At 47.1% G+C, this 18532-nt stretch overlaps 1 protein-coding gene across 2 annotated transcripts in view; it reads left to right on the forward strand.

Moving 5' to 3' along the window:
- The window catches only part of HEPACAM (hepatic and glial cell adhesion molecule), a 96365-nt gene that overhangs the window by 47852 nt on the left and 29981 nt on the right, over positions 1-18532 (forward strand). For both annotated transcript variants that reach the window (XM_054005686.1, XM_054005687.1), the window contains one exon: positions 13065-13346. In XM_054005686.1, coding sequence (XP_053861661.1) covers positions 13065-13346 — 282 coding nt within the window. The remainder of the gene's footprint in view (positions 1-13064; positions 13347-18532) is intronic.

The raw sequence follows: 18532 nt of genomic DNA on the forward strand, positions 1-18532 counted from the left end.
CTCCTATCAATCTACCTGATCTTGTAGCTGTTGCAGCTATGCAGGTGTCTCCAAACCACTTGGCAAGTTAGAGACCATTGCAGCAGTGCGCACAGTGCTTCTGTAAGATAAAATTAGACGAGCCAGCCACTAACACACAGATGATCTTCCTGGCAAGGCTTGATTTATTGCTTGGAGTAATCTCTCTGCTACACCACTGCTAACTGACTGGCATAGCGAGGAGCTGTTACGGCTCACACCATTCATCTTCATCAAAGCTTCGATCTCATGAGATACAAATGGAGAGCTATGATCACTTACTGCCAGTTCGGGCCAACCACGAAGGCTTAACATTTCACGTTACTTCTGTGTGATAGTACTGTATAGCCAGTAAGCGCTGAGGTAGTCACACAGGTCTCTGATGTAGCATTTGTGACCACCAAGAACCAGTTTCCTTTGAAAGGACCAGAAAAACCCACATGGATGTGGTGCTATTGATTCTCAAGCCATGGCCATTGTGACAAAGTTCTGTCCTTATCTCCGTGGGTCCTGCGTTTCCTGATGGATTTTGCTAGCCTCAGAGGCTCACTGTGACCCTCCACACAGCCCTTCTCTCTCTAGGGGCAAGGGTCACAGTCTACTGAGCCATTTTCATCATAAGCCAACAAGGGAGGTGAGGAGAAACAACCCTCCCTCACACAGTCTCTGTGGTCTCCCAGTATCAGTGATTAATCAGGGAGAGGCAGGGGGAGCCCGGGCCTGCCCTCTAGTCCGGGCTCCAGCCCAGGGACCCTAAAATTAGCAGCTATGGAAGCTGACTTTTTGGAAATAGGACGTGTACAATTCCCTGGGCTACTTCCCCACAGCAGCCCCCACTCAGTATCTTTTTCACAGTTACCTCAGGGCCTCCTTCCTTGCACCTGATATGAATTCGTACTACTTCGTTTCTCCAACAGCACACCTCCCTCCTATAGCTCTTGACACCCACACTGCACTGACTAACTGGGAGGCTTTTAACTAATTCCAGCCAGTCCTTGATTGGCTTCAGGTGTCCCAATCAATCTAGCTATCTCCACTGCCTTCTAGAAGGATCTTAATTGGCCCCAGGTGTCTTGATTAACCTGGAGCAACTGCCATTTGGTTAACATGGTACCAGGGATTTGTTTAGCCTGGGGCTAACATACCTGTTCCTCACTACTTTACTGTAGCCATCTGGCCTTGCCCCATCACACCATGGATACACGTTGCATAGTCCATGTCCAGATTTCTTCTGGCTATAGAAGATATGAAGAAGACTCAGTACTGTAGCCAGACAAGGAGTAAGACATCAGCAGTAGTTCAGAGGTACTTGATGCATGGAATATAACCTTTTTTTCTGCCATGTCTTGTGGTTTTTTTATTTCCCCACGGTCACATTCTTGTGCCTATAGTCATGGTCTGCAGGTTTCTTTTTACCACACAGATGTCACTCTCAGTGTTATCACCACCACACTGTGCTGGAGGGACCTGGCTTGTCACAATGGGAACACTCCCAAGTACCTGAATTTTCTTGAAACTACCTTGTTTTCTTGTGCAATTTTGCAGATATGACTGGCACCTGGGATTTCCTGGCAGAAATTGCCACAGACATGGATTCTTGCAGCCTTCTGCTATTGGAGCCCAAGCGCAGACAGTGGGCGTTGACTGCGCAGACCACAGACAAGGCTTTCATGTAGGGTATCATTCATACTAGTCAGCTATCGTCTTTGGGGGAGAGGTTCAATAACATAAATAGGCGGTAGTCCCACATATCCCATAGACTTACAATGGGAGATGGTACCTGACTGCTCTCCGTGTCTTTGGAATCTTCCTCTCTGAGGTCACTGCAGATTGTGAGGTGAAACCATCTCCCCCTGGTTAGGAAGTTCCATAACAACCTTACACAGTGACCACAGGAAGGCATCCAGGGGGCCAGCAGAAGCCTCTGGCAAGGTATGGGAGGGGTGAAACTTGGCCATTCTCTGAGTATTAACCTCTTTGTGTATGAACAGAACCGATGTGTAGAGCCAGCAACGCCCCTGGTTGCTTACAAGCCCAGTTAAATGTATAATGTAGACAAGGGCCTAAGCTAAATAACTTGCTCATTGGTAAATTTTATCACCTCACTGTTCTCCTTCCTACCCAGTTCTTTTAAGTAGAGCCCTGCTCAGATACAAAATTTGTATCCGCGTCCGATCTGCAATCCACAAAAATGGTCCATGGATGTTTGCTTCTGCGGATGTGGATATCTGCAGATATCCGCGGATTTGCAGGACTCTACATTTAAGGTCACCATAGTTATCAAGTGACACACTTGCCTATGTACTTGAATGGCTGGGGCTGAGGGTGTTATAAGCAATGCAGGTGTCATGCCAGGCACCATGTCAGAGAGTCAGAGGAGTGAGGGATAGAAAAATTCATCCAATTATTATTAGTGTCAATCATGTTTATTATGGTAATGCCTAAGGGCCAGCCAGCCATGGGGCCCATTGTGTTAGGTGCTGTACAAACCAATTCTCCAGAGTGTGCAGTGTTGTCCCCTAGAGTTCCTATTATTCTGTCTTGTCTAGTTTGAAGAGACCCAAGCAATGGAGCTTCTACCTTTTCCCCAGGAGGTCATTCTGCACCCTGATACATCTCCTGCCCAGGAATTGTTATGTGCTATTCATGCTACATTTTTTGCTCAGTCCCATTATTCCTAGTTTGCTCTCACACATCACCCTAAATACTTGTTACACATTATGTCCCCGTCTCCCTACTTTTATTCATTGTTTAGGTAAGCTATGCACATCAAGCCAAATCTATCCCTGATTTCACTGGAGTTACGCCAACCATGAGTTTGGCCCATTTAGATCTTTCACTCGCACCTGCCAGGCCTCTCTGATCATCAATATTGATCATCCCTGGATTCCCTCTAGCTTGTCAATGTCTTTCTGGTACCAAGGTGGCCAGAACTGAATGCAGTACTCCAAGGGCAGTCACGCCAGAGGAACCATTGCCCTATGACTTGATGCCCGGCCAAACGCTGCCAAGTCCCTTTGAAATGTCACTTCTTGTTTGCTGTCACCCCAAACATCTTGCACCAGTACCGCTTCCCAGGTCATTGCCTTCAACTGAACACCTGTGTTTGGGATTACTTGACCCAACATGGAAAGGCCGACCTCCCCCTCACCCCACCCCACTAGAATATCATGTTTCTAGCCTTTCTTGAATTGCTTTGTCCTCACACCTCCCCCTAATCTGGTGTCACCTTTCTGGGCCATTAACATGCTGTTACTCCATTAACAAAGCTGTTAGATAAGGCTGAGCCTAACTCTGCTTGCTGCTCCCAGCTCAATGTGTTGCCATATCATTTCTCATTCTCCTTTTGTTTATGAGCCTTCCGCCAGTTTTTAGTCCATGTCACCCAATCCTTACTCAAGCCTTTGTCTTTGTATTTATAGCACGTCAGTAATGCTGCCCCTAGAGTGAAGGGCAAATGCTGCTTGGCTCCTTATCGGTACTGAGAGCGTTACAGAATGCTTGGCTTCAGTAGAGCTGGAGGTTTTCCCACAGCTCATGTGGGGAAAGCAGCGTGGTTTCGGTTTGGAGATATTTCCCGGCCCATGGTGTCCCGTCTCTCTGAGCTGTGCATTGGCTGCTAGCTTTGTGGCCAGTGCTTGCGTACTGCCCTGTCCAGAGGCAGTCCTGGGTCCCAGGCCTGTATAGAGACGTCTGCTTGAGTCTAACTTTTAGGTCAGACTTGGACTCAAGTCCACCCGACTAGACCCAAGAGAGTTGAGTCATTTTTCAACCTGACCCAACATATCTGAGTTGGCACCGCCACCTCCTGCCCGTGAGGGTGGCTCTCCTCCTCTTGCCCTGGGTTGGTGCACCAGCGGTGCATGCCCTGCTCCTGCCATCTGCAGCTGTCCCGCTGTGTGTGCTACAGAGGGAGAGGTGCTGTGACTTGCTCCAGGCTGCCGTACATAGGGCACAGTAAGCTGGTGGCTGTCAGGACTGGGGCACGCAGCCACTCTGGCAGCAGGAGGAGGAGAGCCCACCCGAGCCAAGCCGGAGAGAGTCTGGTTGTTTTCCCACCTGACCTGACCCAGCCCCAACCCAGCCCCGACACTCATACCGGGTCACATTGGGTTTGGGTCAGGCTGCAGGGCTCTACTGTAGAGGGGGTTCACCCAGTGCTTTCGAGAGAGAAGAGGAACAGAGACAGAATCCTTCACAGAGGAGTGGAGAAAGAAGGTTACAGAGAGGAGAAGGGAAGAGAGACAGGAGGCTTTGGCTTGAAAACAGCAAATGATTTAAGCTTTGCGTGGACTAAGACTACAAGACAACTTAAATCCAAATCTGCCTAGCCTGGCTGGACTATGGCTAAGAGGGAAATGGTAGCTGACCACAGATGGAGAGCAAGACCGATGAGAAGGGAGAGGAATTGTTGTTTATGGTGCTCCCAGGAAATATTACTAGCTTAAGGAAGGGGATAGGAAAGCAATGGAAAAGTTAGACTGGATATCAGGAAAGTGTCGATACCAGAGGTTTTAGACAGTATAATCATCTGCCAGGAGAAGGGATGGGAACCTTGTCACGGGGCTCATTTACTGCCAGACTGGAGACAGGCTGTAGGACACAGTCCTGCATTGACAGGGGCAGGAAGAAGATGGCCTCCTAGGTCTTACTCATCTGTAGCAACCTCCATAGGGTTGCAGGAGGCACCAGAAAGTCACTCTGTGTGTACATGGCTAGGAATGTTAAGCTGCAGTTGGAGCAGCTCTGGTTTCCTCAGGAGCCAGTTGAGTTTCATAAGAATAAAGCCCTCTTGTGCTATTCCTCAACCCTTAGTGGATGAAACCTCATCTGTGAGCCATATTCCCCCCGGTTAGATCTGTGCAACTTTGCTGGTTGCAATTACAGGGCCACAACCTTTTAGAAAAGGTGGGAAAGAAACATCAAAACCAGACTGAGCAGACAGTTAACAAGTCTCTTTCAAAATCTCCCACATGGGTCAGCTGCATGTTACGGTTGGTGCCCTTGTTCTGGAGTCTGTTACCCGTCCCTGCTGCACTGGCTTTGGTGTGCTGGTGATCAGTGATGTGGAGTCTCATTCAATTACATAATGTAATGGCAGACAGCTAAAATGTGACAAGTTCTTAAAGTGCTTATATACAAATGCTAGAAGTCTAAATAATAAGATGGGTGAACTAGAGTGTCTCATATTAAATGAGGTTACTGATATAATAGGCATCACAGAAACCTGGTGGAATGAGGATAATCAATGGGAAACAGTAATACCAGAGTACAAAATATATCGGAAGGACAGAACAGGTCGTGCTGGTGGGGGAGTGGCACTATATGTGAAAGAAAGTGTAGAATCAAATGAAGTAAAAATCTTAAATGAACCAAACTGTCCCATAGAATCTCTATGGATAGTAATTCCATGCTCTAATCCTAAGAATATAGCAGTAGGGATATGTTATCGACCACCTGACCAGGATGGTGATAGTGACTGCGAAATGCTCAGGGAGATTAGAGAGGCTATTAAAATAAAAAACTCAATAGTAATGGGGGATTTCAACTATCCCCATATTGACTGGGGACATGTCACCTCAGGATGAGATGCAGCGATAAAGTTTTTTTGACACCTTAAATGACTGCTTCTTGGAGCAGCTAGTCCTGGAACCCACCAGAGGAGAGGCAATTCTTGATATAGTCCTAAGTGGAGCACAGGATCAGGTCCAAGAGGTGAATATAGCTGGACCGCTTGGTAATAATCACCATAATATAATATAATTAAACATCCCTGTGGTGGGGAAAACTCCACAGCCGCCCAATACGGTAGCATTTAATTTCAGAAAGGGGAACTACACAAAAATGAGCACGTGAGAAATTAAAAGGTACAGCACCAAAAGTAAAATCCCTGCAAGCTGCATGGAAACATTTAAAGACACCATAATAGAGGCTCAACTTAAATGTATACCCCAAATTAAAAAACAGAGTAAGAGAACCAAAAAAGAGTCACCATGTCTGAACCACAAAGTAAAAGAAGCAGTGAGAGGCAAAAAGGCATCCTTTAAAAAGTGGAAGTTAAATCCTAGTGAGGAAAATAGAAAGGCGCGTAAACTCTGGCAAATTAAGTGTAAAAATATAATTAGGAAGGCCAAAAAAGAATTTGAAGAACAGCCAGCCAAAGACTCAAAAAGTAATAGCAAAAAAATATTTAAGTACATCAGAAGCAGGAAGCCTGCTAAAAAACCAGTGGAGTCACTGAACGATCGAGATGCTAAAGGAGCACTCAAGGACGATAAGGGCATTGTGGAGAAAGTAAATGAATTCTTTGCATCGGTCTTCATGGCGGAGGATGTGAGGGAGATTCCCAAACCTGAGCCATTCTTTTTAGGTGACAAATTTGAGGAACTGTCCCAGATTGAGGTGTCATTAGAGGAGGTTTTGGAACAAATTGGGAAACTAAACAGTAATAAATCACCAGGACCAGATGATATTCACCCAAGAGTTCTGAAGGAACTCAAATGTGAAATTGCAGAACTACTAACTGTAGTAGGTAACTTATCATTTAAATCAGCTTCTGTACCAAATGACGGGAGGATAGCTAATGTGATGCCAATTTTTTTAAAAGGGCTCCAGAGGTGACCCCGGCAATTACAGCTGGTAAGCCTGACTTCAGTACCGGGCAAACTGAATGAAACTATAGTAAAGAACAAAATTCAGCTATCAGACACATAGATGAACATAATCTGTTGGGGAAGAGTCAACATGGTTTTTGTAAAGGGAAATCATGCCTCACCAATCTATTAGAATTCTTTGAGGGGTCAACAAGCATGTGGATATAGTGTACTTAGATTTTCAGAAAGCCTTTGACAAGGTCCCTGACCAAAGCTCTTAAGCAAAGTAAGATGTCATGGGATAAGAGGGAAGGTCCTTTCCTGGATTGGTAACTGGCTAAAAGATAGGAAACAAAGGGCCGGAATAAATGGTCAGTTTTCAGAATAGGAAAGGTAAATAGTGGTGTCCCCTAGGGGTCTGTACTGGGCCCAGTCCTATTCAACATATTCATAAATGATCTGAAAAAAGGGGTAAACAGGGAGGTGGCAAAATTTGAAGATGATACAAAACTACTCGATAGTTAAGTCCCAGGCAGACTGCAAAGAGCTACAAAAGGATCTCTCAAAACTGGGTGACTGGGCAACAAAAGTGCAGATGAAATTTAATGTTGATAAATGCAAAGTAATGCCCACTGAAAAACATAATCCCAACTATACATATAAAATAATGGGGTTTAAATTAGCTGTTACCACTCAAGAAAGAGATCTTGGAGACATTGTGGATAGTTTGCTGAAAACATCCACTCAATGTGCAGTGGCAGTCAAAAAAGCAAAAAGAATGTTGGGAATCATTAAGCAAGGGACAGGTAATAAGACAGAAAATATCATATTGCCTCTATATAAATCCATGGTACACCCACATCTTGAATACTGCATGCAGATGTGGTCGCCCCATCTAAAAAAAGATATATTGGAATTGGAAAAGGTTCAGAAAACAGCAACAAAAATGATTGGGGTATGGAACAGCTTCCGTATGAGGAGAGAGTAATAAGACTGGGACTTTTCAGCTTGGAAAAGAGACGACTAAGGGGGGATATGATAGAGGTCTATAAAATCATGACTGGTGTGGAGAAAGTAAATAAGGAAGTGTTATTTACTCCTTCTCATAACACAAGAACTAGGGGTCACCAAATGAAATTAATAGGCAACAGGTTTTAAACAAACAAAAGGAAATATTTCTTCACACAACACACAGTCAACCTGTGGAACTCTTTGCCAGAGGATGTTCTGAAGGCCAAGACTATAACAGGATTCAAAAAAGAACTAGATATGTTCATGGAGGATAGGTCCATCAGTGGCTATTAGCCAGAATGGGCAGGGATGGTGTCCCTAGCTTCTATTTGCCAGAAGCTGGGAATGGGTGACAGATCACTTGATGATTCCCTGTTTTGTTCATTCCCTCTGGGGCACCTGGCATTGACCGCTGTCGGAAGACAAGAGACTGGGCTAGATATGACCCAGTATGGCTGTTCATATGTTCTTATGGAGTAGCTGTTTGGCTTTGCAGCAGAACAAGCTTCCTGCCTTAGCATGTGTTACACTAAAAATGCAAAGTGCTTTTCATTATTCTGCGTTCTCATTTGCTAAGTATCCTTAGCAACCCTTGTTCATTGTTTGTTTGGTGTTGTTCCCGGCCCTGTACAAAACACAAATGCACAGAAAGCTCTGTGCAACACTGCTCAAATGCGCTGTTTGCCTGCAGGCTGCGGAGCTCTATTATTCAACATTTGTTTAGATAGCTAGTTTATTTACTACTTCAGAAATGCCAAAGACAAAGGACCTAGCAACTCCAGAGCACTGAAAAGCATGACCTTACTTCTTGAAGATGGTGATGGCTAGGCAACTAGGAGTCAGAACATTACCTCACTGCAAACACTACCAAGTGCAAGGCTTCCTGCTGAATCTCATTGTTCTCCATTGGGTCATATGGGTGAAATCCTGACCCCAATGACCTCAGAACTCCCATTGACTTCAGTGGGGCAAGGATCGCACCTGATCAGACTATGGAAAGCTGGTGGTTTCGAATCGGTATACAGAGTGCTATCGCTAGTCTCAGTACTGATCGTAGAATCATAGAATATCAGGGTTGGAAGGGACCTCAGGAGGTCCTCTAGTCCAACCCCCTGCTCAAAGCAGGACCAATCCCCAACTAAATCATCCCAGCCAGGGCTTTGTCAGGCCTGACCTTAAAAACCTCTAAGGAAGGAGATTCCAGCACCTCCCTAGGTAACCCATTCCAATGCTTCACCACCCTCCTAGTGAAAAAGTTTTTCCTAATATCCAACCTAAACCTCCCTCACTGCAACTTGAGACCATTGCTCCTTGTTCTGTCATCTGCTACCACTGAGAACAGTCTAGATCCATCCTCTTTGGAACCCCCTTTCAGGTAGTTGAAAGCAGCTATCGAATCCCCCCTCATTCTTCTCTTCTGCAGACTAAACAATCCCAGTTCCCTAAGCCTCTCCTCATAAGTCATGTGCTCCAGCCCCCTAATCATTTTTGTTGTCCTCTGCTGGACTCTTTCCAATTTTTCCACATCCTTCTTATAGTGTGGGGCCCAAAACTTGACACAGTACTCCAGATGAGGCCTCACCAATGTCAAATAGAGGGGAATGATCACATCCCTCAATCTCCTGGCAATGCTCCTATTTATACAGCCCAAAATGCTGTTAGCCTTCTTGGCAACAAGGGTACACTGTTTACTCATATCCAGCTTCTCATCCACTGTAATCCCTCGGTCCTTTTCTGCAGAACTGCTGCCTAGCCATTCGGTCCCTAGTCTGTAGCAGTGCATGGGATTCTTCCGTCCTAAGTGCAGGACTCTGCACTTGTCCTTGTTGAACCTCATCAGATTTCTTTTGGCCCAATCCTCTAATTTGTCTAGGTCCCTCTGTATCCTATCCCTACCCTCCAGCGTATCTACCACTCCTCCCAGTTTAGTGTTCACAGGAGCCTCTAGGAAGGTTTAGTTTCCTATATCCAGTCCAAGAGAAGTCTAGTAATTAGCATGACAGCAATGTCCTGCAATATCCTGGACAAACCTTACTGACTTAAATTGAAGTATCTTAGGAGTTCATTGTATGAAAAATGCCAAATGTTCACATATTATTGTGGGATTGTATGTGACATCTCCAGGGAGGAGACCTGACTAATGAAAATGCTGAAAAGTGTTAGGAGCTTCAAAGGACTATTAGAAACAAGGTGAACTTTTAAAATGCAGTGGGTTCCCCAAGAAATCTCTAGGGGGAGGCATACGCAAATGTAACTCCTCTGCAAAACACCATCCTTTGGAAACTACACCCTGAGGAGAAACCCATTGTCTAGGAATTAGCTATTCCCATATCAAACCCCAGACTGTATAAAGGAGGCACTAAGCTTTGCATGAGTGTTCTTGTTCTAAGAAAAAGGAGTTATGAGTTTGTAGCTACACAAAAACCTCGGTGTGGGGTTTGAAGGACTGTTTACCTGCCTGAGCCCTTGTGGGGTGATCTCTGGTAAGTTTATTAGCACATGTGTAGGTTCTTGTACATGTTTTCTCTATAATGCTTTCACTTTAAGAATAACTATGCTTGCTTAGAAAGAGCCATGTGTTACCTTAACCGTGGCGATTACACTGTTTGAGGAGAAGGCAAAGCAGGCCTACTTAGATAGCATGACTTGTTGGGGAACTCACAATATAGGCAGGGGACTGTGCACTCTGGAAATATGCCGCTCAGGAGGGAGAGAGACACAGGACTCTGCCCAAGAGACGTGATGGCTGGGGAGCTGGAAGCCTGAGGGTGGGTGCGCTTGGTGGACCCTAGAGGGGGAAATATAGGTGCAGTTGCTCTGACCTGTGACAATTAATAGGCATGTTGCTATTAGTGCTAGTTTGTCAAATATTTTTTCGTGTCAAATGTATCAATTTTGAAAAAAACCCACAGAAAACGTCTTCTCTCTTTTTTTTTCTTCTTTTTTTTTTCTCCCCATTTTGAAAACTTTTAATTTCAGGGAATTTCAAACTTTTGTTTTCAATTTTATTGTATGGGTTTTTCTCATTTCCATAGCAGCCGTGCATAATATGAACTCCTACTACTACTCACAGGCCATAATATGGCTTAACAGTTGAAATAGCCGATTATTTTTATTTTATCTACATTTAAGATTCTTATAGGCAGCTGCCACTTAGCACAGATTGAAACATCTTATCTTTTTTCTCGACTGAAGTGTCTCCTGTTTGTGTTGTAATGAATGGACTAGTTTGTCACTTTGACACAAATCATTATGCGCTACTACCACTGACCTGTTATGAAATAATGTAAAAATAATAAAAATATAAACATCAACAAAACATAACATTCTAAACAAAATTTCACAATTCTGAAATTAAATTTTTCTGAAACTGAAAATGTGCAGAAATTCTGTTTTGCCGGAAATTTTGAAAACATTTTTCAGTCCAATTTGGAATGAAAACAAATTTTGAAATGTCAGAGTTTCCTACAGAATGGAAATTCATTTTGATCAGCTCTAGCTGCTAGCAAGATCCCCATATGAGTTGATCTACATTTAAGAACAAGTGACGTGCGCTTAATAATGAGAAACTGTGCAATTACTCAGTTTGCGGAGCTCTATTGTTATTTAATCTGTGCATTGTGGTAGTGCCCATAGGTCCCAATCAGGGCCCAGACCCCACTGTGCTAGGGGCTGTACAAACACAATAGAAGACACAGTCCTTGCCTGTATTACTGCCTGCACACAGGTTAGTAGTCATTTTTAAATGTAAAAACCTGTGTTACGGAGGGACGCTCTCAAACCTGATTTAGAAGTCAAACAATCCCAGCTCTGGTCTGTTAGCCCCAAGCCAGGCAACTCCTGCTGCAGGGCCTTGCAGTGTGAATCATGGTCCCTTCTGCATTGCCAAGCGTCTGGCCCCGTCATGGCTGTGCTGGGCAGGCCTCCGCGGGGCCCCTCTCCCAGCCTGGCTGTGGCCATGTGCCCGGCTTGCTCCCTGAGTCAACTCCCTGCCCTGGCTTCAGGCTGTATTTGTGCCTGTTGCTCAGGTGTGCTCTCCCCTAAGCCGGTGCCGCCTCCTACCCCGGGCCAGCCAGTTGGCACAGAGACAGCCAGGTGACCTGCAGCCACTTGGGTAGGACAGCCCTCTCGCTCTGGAGTGGCAGCGCCCTCCTCTAGTGAGAGCTTCCTTAGCTCCTGTCAGACAGGGCGATTGCGGGAGGGTGGGCCATGGCATGTGGCATGGGGCCTATGTGGCCAGTGACTGCCACAGACCAGTGTTTGGTTAATGTCAAAATGTCACTGCCTAAGGGCTGGCGCAACCCATTAGGCGCTACAATTTGGGGGGGAGCGACCGCGGCGGTATTTCGGCGGTGGGACCTTCCACAGCCTCTGTGGGGGGTGGCATTTCAGGGCGGGACCTTCCGCTGCCTAGGGCAGCAGAAAAGCTGGCAGCGCTCCTGCACTGCCTCCCAGCACCAAGTGTAGGAGGGAAAACCTCTCCCTGAGTAGGAGGAGCTGGGATTTCAGACGGCTGATTAACATGTCAAGGGGCTTGTGCTGTCACTGGTGCACAGTGAATGGAATCCTGGCAGCAGCTGGGGACACAGGGCCGTGGCCAAACAGTAAGCTTCAGGGCGGAATCCGATGGATAAGAGGATTTAGAAAACAAAAAATGAGAGAGACTCACAAGCATGCCTGCTAACCCCTATGGAGAGGAAAGACATCCTTGTAGTTTAGGTGCTGGGCTGGGACCCCGGAGCTCTGTGGTCAGTCCCAGCTCTGTCATAGACTCCCGGTATGACCTTGGGCAAGTCCCTTAATCTCTCTGGGTTCAGGTCCCGTCTGTACAATGGGGAGAGAATGACCCTCCCTTTGTCTATTTAGAAGGTAAACTCTTTGGTGCAGGAGCTGTCTCTTCCAGTATGTGTCTGTGCACCACCCAGCACAATATGGCCCCAATCTCCTTTGTGGTCTCTGGGTGCAAACAAATAATGACATGTGAGGACTGCTGGAAAACTCAGCAGTGCTTTGCAGTCAGAGTTTGCTGAGTACCAGTGATTTGAGCCTAGAGGACATGGGGAATCCCTCTTCTTCAGTGCTCCTCCATGGTCAGATCCCCTGACTCTTTTGTGGCTTTGTTGCAGTCCAGTTGATTGTCGGGGGGTTGGTTTTATGGTCAGCGCTGCCACATTCTGCCTCCCTAGCATCTGGCACTGTGACAAACCCCTGCCCACAGCAAAGTCAGAGCGTTCACTCACTGAATCTGAAAGAAAACCCCAAAGAACCCCAAAATGGCCAAGTGCAACGAGTGAGCAGGACTCTGCTACTGGCTACGCCAGTTTCTCCTCAGGCCGGGGATGGGGAAAGATATTGGAGCAGGGGCAGGGCTGTAAAACTGCAGGGAGATGCCATCTCTTTCGTAGTGTTAATTAGAAGTCTTTTTATTTTTTTTTCTTTTAGTTCCAATTTCAAAGCCTCATGTTGTCCTTGCATCATCCACCGTGCTGGAGCTAAGTGAGTATTTCACCCTGAACTGCTCCCATGAGAATGGCACAAAGCCCACCTACACCTGGATGAAGGACGGCAAGCCCCTCAGCAACGACTCACGGCTGCTTCTCTCCCACGATCAGAAGGTGCTCACCATCACAAGAGTCCTCATGTCTGATGATGACATTTACAGCTGTCTGGTAGAAAACCCCATTAGTAGCGGGCGCAGCGTCCCGATAAAGCTGACGGTGTATAGTAAGTATTCCGACGGCGTGGACATGTGGGGGAAGGCATACAGTTTGTGTGGTGACATTGTCCATTCCACATGCTGTAGAAACTCTCCAGCCTGGCACACACGGGGAACACGAGATGATGGTTTCAGGCAGGACATGTTTAAATCCAGTGAAATGCCCATGGAAAGCAGTGCACAATTGTGACGTGTGGTGGAAATCTGCTGATAGGTGTAAAAGGGGCCCCTCTTCACTCGGCACCGACATGGAGCCAGCCCTTCAGTGGCGCACTAGGGAGTTCTGCACTGCAGGAAGGGTGCCAGTGGCTAAGTGGGAGGTTCTTCGCTTCTTGGGTCAGTATTGACTTCAAGGCCCACAGGGAGCTGCTAGAGAGCCCAATGCTACAGAGAGGGAGGTAAGTCACTCATTAGAGGTGTGCTGGTCTTTGTGCCAGCAGTGACCCAAATGCCCCAGTGAGGTGCTAGGGGTTCTGTGCCTCCTCATCTAAAACCTGAAAGCAACATTTACATAGTAATTTGTTAATGACTGAAAACAAATAAACAAATTCCTTGCCCTTTACTGGTGATTGCTCTGTATTACTACGATTAGTTATTTGTTACAGGAAGTGACTGAGTAATTGGTATTTGCTGATACCAAACAGGGTGACCAGATGTCCGGATTTTATAGATATCAGGGGGTAGCCGTGTTAGTTTGTATCTACAAAAACAACAAGGAGTCTGGTGGCACCTTAAAGACTAACAGATTTATTTGGGCATAAGCTTTCGTGGGTAAAAACCCACGATGCATCTGAAGAAGTGAGGTTTTTACCCACGAAAGCTTATGCCCAAATAAATCTGTTAGTCTTTAAGGTGCCACCAGACTTCTTGTTGTTTTTGCGATTTTATAGGGACAGTCCCAATATTTGGAGCTTTTTCTTATATAGGCACCTATTATCCCCCACCCCCGTCCTGATTTTTCCCACTTGCTATCTGGTCACCCTAATACCAAATGATATAACTACTTGTGAAAAGCAACAAATTGTCCTGTGGCACCTTATAGATTAACAGACGTATTGGAGCATAAGCTTTTGTGGGTGAATACCCACTTCGTCAGATGCATGACTGTGGGTATTCACCCATGAAAGCTTATGTTCCAATACGTCTGTTAGTCTATAAGGTGCCACAGGACTCTTTGCTTTTTACAGAGCCAGACTAACACGGGTACTCCTCTGATACATAACTACTTGTGTTTTCTCAGGGTTGCATAAAAGCAGTAATTATCTGCATGTGCAGAGCCCACAGTTTGTGGGGCCAGGTTCCCACTCTGGGGTGGCCGATCTTTTAGAAGGCTTTTGCTTTCTTACTGTATCTGAAATAGCCACTCTCCAATTCTGTGTGAGTGAAGTGCAGGTGAAATCCACCTGCCATCTGCAGCTAGAGCAGTGCATCCTTCTGAAGCCACTTGGCTAGTCTAGCCCCTGCACACTGACTGCCTAGAGAGATCCTGTGGTACATTCCTTAGTCCTAGCACAGACCACCCTCGCCACTGCCCTCCACACAGCGCCTTCCTGTGGCAGAAAGGAGGTGCCAAGGTACCACTGAATGGCCACTTCACCCTTCCCTCTGTGCAACCCCAACGCAAGGCACAAGTGTTGTAGAGATCCTTACCCTCTCCCGGTGCATGAGAAGTGAAAGATACTGTCTCCGTACTAACGCTCCCAAACACGTTCTGTGATCTTCTCTTGGGATAATACATTCTGCAGCTGAAGTTAGCCTATGAACTCCCCAGTAGTTAACACTGGTTGTTTAGTCCATGTCAAAAAATTCCTACACGCGATTTCTTTGAGAAGCCCTAGTGTCACCGTGCGTTGGAGCAGGGACTTGAAATTTGGCAGGGCAGCAGCCCTGGGGTCAGGGAAAGGGCATTTGCTGCCCCCATATACATCTACCCAGATTTGGCATCTGAAAATCACTGTTTGCACGTGCTCACCAGGCGTCTGTTAAGACAAGTAGTGAAATCTCACAGGGAGCGAGCTCCAGCCCACGGCTGCAAGGCTGAGCAGGGCTCTTCCTGCAATTGCTCCTCCAGGTCAGTGGGGATCAGTGTGGCACCAGTCACAGGACTTGAGAGCAGGGAGACTCTCTGTCCTGTGCTTGCTGCTTCCCTGCGATGCCCAGCTGCATGGGGGAGGAGGGGCTGCAGGGAAGGCTGAATGCATAGGACAAGGCCAGGCTGGGGCCTCATGGAAAGGGACAGAGACATTCAATGTGTGGCCCTGCCTCGCCTGCCGCCACCATCCAAACCTGGCAGTGACGAGGCTGGTCTGTGTCCGTGGGTGTCTCCGCGGCACCCATCACTGCGGTATCTGAGCCTCACACACATCGGGGGCTTTGTTTGCACCATCTATCAGGCGTCCTGCAGGCTCTGTCTTCTGGGGAATGTTGTATCCCTGATGGGGCACAACCAAGGGCTAGGCTGCATTGTTGGGCACAACCCTCACTGTACTGCTACTGAACTCAAACGTCTCCCTAAGTTAACAGAACATTAAAATGCATGCAATTCCCACTGCAGTCCGTGACGCAAAACCCAAACATCAGCCAGGCTGCTAAGGTCTCTCCTAGCATGTTAACGACCAGGGCCGACGAGGGGGGGGAAACAGTACAAATTACTTTCCCCCTTCTCATCGGCCCTGTTTAGCCGGTCCGCCCTTGCTGGGGGGCCCGAAAAAAAATATTCACCGGGGCCCGAACCTGCTCTCGGCGGCCCTGTTAACAACCCAGCTGGTCCCAAAAAGTTAAATGTTGGTTCCATGCTGGAAATGACTGAGGGTGAGAAGGCAGGAAACTGTGTCCTCTTTAGCCTTTCAACTCTTCTCTGAAGTGAGGAAGAGTCACTGATGTGCTGAACTTGTCCTCGGAGCTGCAGGGTAAATCGAGCTACATTAGATGCCTTTCTTTGCTTGTCACAACTCCTTTCTTTTCTGTCCCTGTAGCTGGGATACAAAGCCCGATTGTACCTGTGCCAGGGAAACGTAGCGTTCAAAGAGGGGGGCTCCTGCCTGGTCCTCTCTATGGGGGAGGGGCCTACACAGTTCCATTCCCCTGACACCCTTGTCTGTGTCATGCTGTCTGGACCCCCCCCCGTAACAAAGTGCCACAGTTCTGTCCTGCCCAGCCAACAGTGCCTTGTGTTAGCCTGGGGGTGGGGCCAAAGCCTAACCCAGCTTTGTAATCACAGGCTCCAGTTACAAATCGGGTTTAATAGCGGACCAATGCAGAATGTTTGCAGGTGGATGTGAGGGTGCCAGGATTTTCTGGGTCCGATGCTCATGCAGATGTATCCTAGTCACTGAAATGCTGCTCTTCACAGCCAGGGCTTGAGGAAACCTTGCCAACTTTATAGCAGTGAGTGGGATGGGGACCTCTTACTTATGAAGAAATCAGGATGCTCAGGTAGATTCTTTGGGCCAGCTGCCAGGTGCAATCTCAGAAGAGAGGGTGGTTTGGGTCTGGCTTCCCTTATCTGTCCCTTAGGGGGCCAGTCTCCTGTGGCACCTGCATGGCTAGAATTTGTTCTCTTCACCTCCCCCAGCAAACCCTTCTCAGTCCTTACAGTCATTGATTGCATTTGTCAGGAGAATGAGTTCAATCTCTTCATGCTCAATGCTGGTTTTCCTTAGTAAATATTTGTATCACACTAGCACCTAGAGGCCTTGATCAAGATCAGGCCCCCACGGGGCCAGGCACTGCCCAGAAACAGACTGAGAGCCAGTCCCTGCCCCTAAGATCTTGCAGTCTGAATAGACGAAGCAAAGAGTGGGGCATTGGGAAGGGAAAGCGACTTGCCCAAGGTCACCCAGCAGATCAATGGCAGAGCCCTGAACAGAACCCAGCTCTCCTGAGTCCCCATCCACTAAGCCCACTCACAGTCCATTTTTAGCCTGGTCACAATTCACATTCAAGTCTAGTTGAGGATGCTGATCGTCACTGGTCAGATGAGCCTTTCAGTTGATGCTATAACTGTTATATCCTTGGGGGTAACAGTTTTAGGAAGAAATCACTGGAGACACAGAGAGCTGGAAACCTTGGAGCAGCCATTTATTGCCACACTCTGAACTAACCAACAGCCAGCCAAAACTAGCTGGGCTATCCCCTAATAATCTAACTCAGTTGCCATAGCAACACAAGGTTCTGTTACCATGACAACCAAATACACAATATATCCCTCCCCCCTTAATAAGAATATCCCCTAAATAAAACAAACACTAAACTAGAGAAGGAGGGTAGACTGCCTCCATTCCCGGCTAAACCCCGGGGATTATTTTGCCCCGTAATCGTGGGTTTGCCCTAGCTAAAGATCCAGCCGACGAGGAGGCCTTCTGTCTCTAGGTGGATTACGGCGGACTTCTGGTGTTGTTGCACCCGAAAGTGTCTTGGGCGCAGGCCTGACACTGGGCTCAGGGTTCGTAGGGCGAATGGGTGAGGATGGGGTATCAGCTTGTGCTGGGCAGAGGGGTATCTCTGCTGCTGGCAGTAATGGAGGGGAAAAGTCAGGAACAGGTGACTCTCGATTCAGTGTCTCACCGGAGGTGGTGAAGTCAGGCAACTCAACTGAAGATGTGTCCTGAGGACTGGTATGACCTGGCAGCAGCTGATTTACATGTCGCCGCCAGGTGAGATCCTCTGCAGTCCGGACTGTGTAGGAAACAGATCCCGTTTGAGCGATGACAGTGGCAGGGACCCATTTAGCTCCAGAAGTATAATTCCGAGCCAAAACCAGCTGTCCTGGGCTAAAGGTTCGGTCTTTTGCTCTGGGTGCACGCCTGATGACTTGATCTTGCTGCTGACGTTGCACAATTTGTTGGGGTTCAGAAGGTTTCAGCCGATCAAAGCAAGTGTGCAGCTGTCGCCCCATCATTAGAAAGGCCAGGGATGCCTTGGTCGTAGCATGAGGTGTGTTTCTGTAGGATAGTAAGAAGGTGTCCAGACGCTTTTGAATGGATGATTGAAATCGGCAAGGAGACAAAGCTTGTTTCATTGTCTGCACAAATCTTTCAGCTAATCAACTGGTGGATGTATGATATGGTGCTGAAATGATGTGGTGTATCCCATGTGCCTTCATAAACTTTTGAAACTCCGGAGAGACGAACTGTGGTCCGTTGTCACTCACAAGTTGTTCTGGCAGACCGAAACGACTAAAGAGTCCTCGTAG

This window comes from Malaclemys terrapin, chromosome 15 (assembly GCF_027887155.1).
Source record: "Malaclemys terrapin pileata isolate rMalTer1 chromosome 15, rMalTer1.hap1, whole genome shotgun sequence".
NCBI classification, from domain to species: domain Eukaryota; kingdom Metazoa; phylum Chordata; order Testudines; family Emydidae; genus Malaclemys; species Malaclemys terrapin.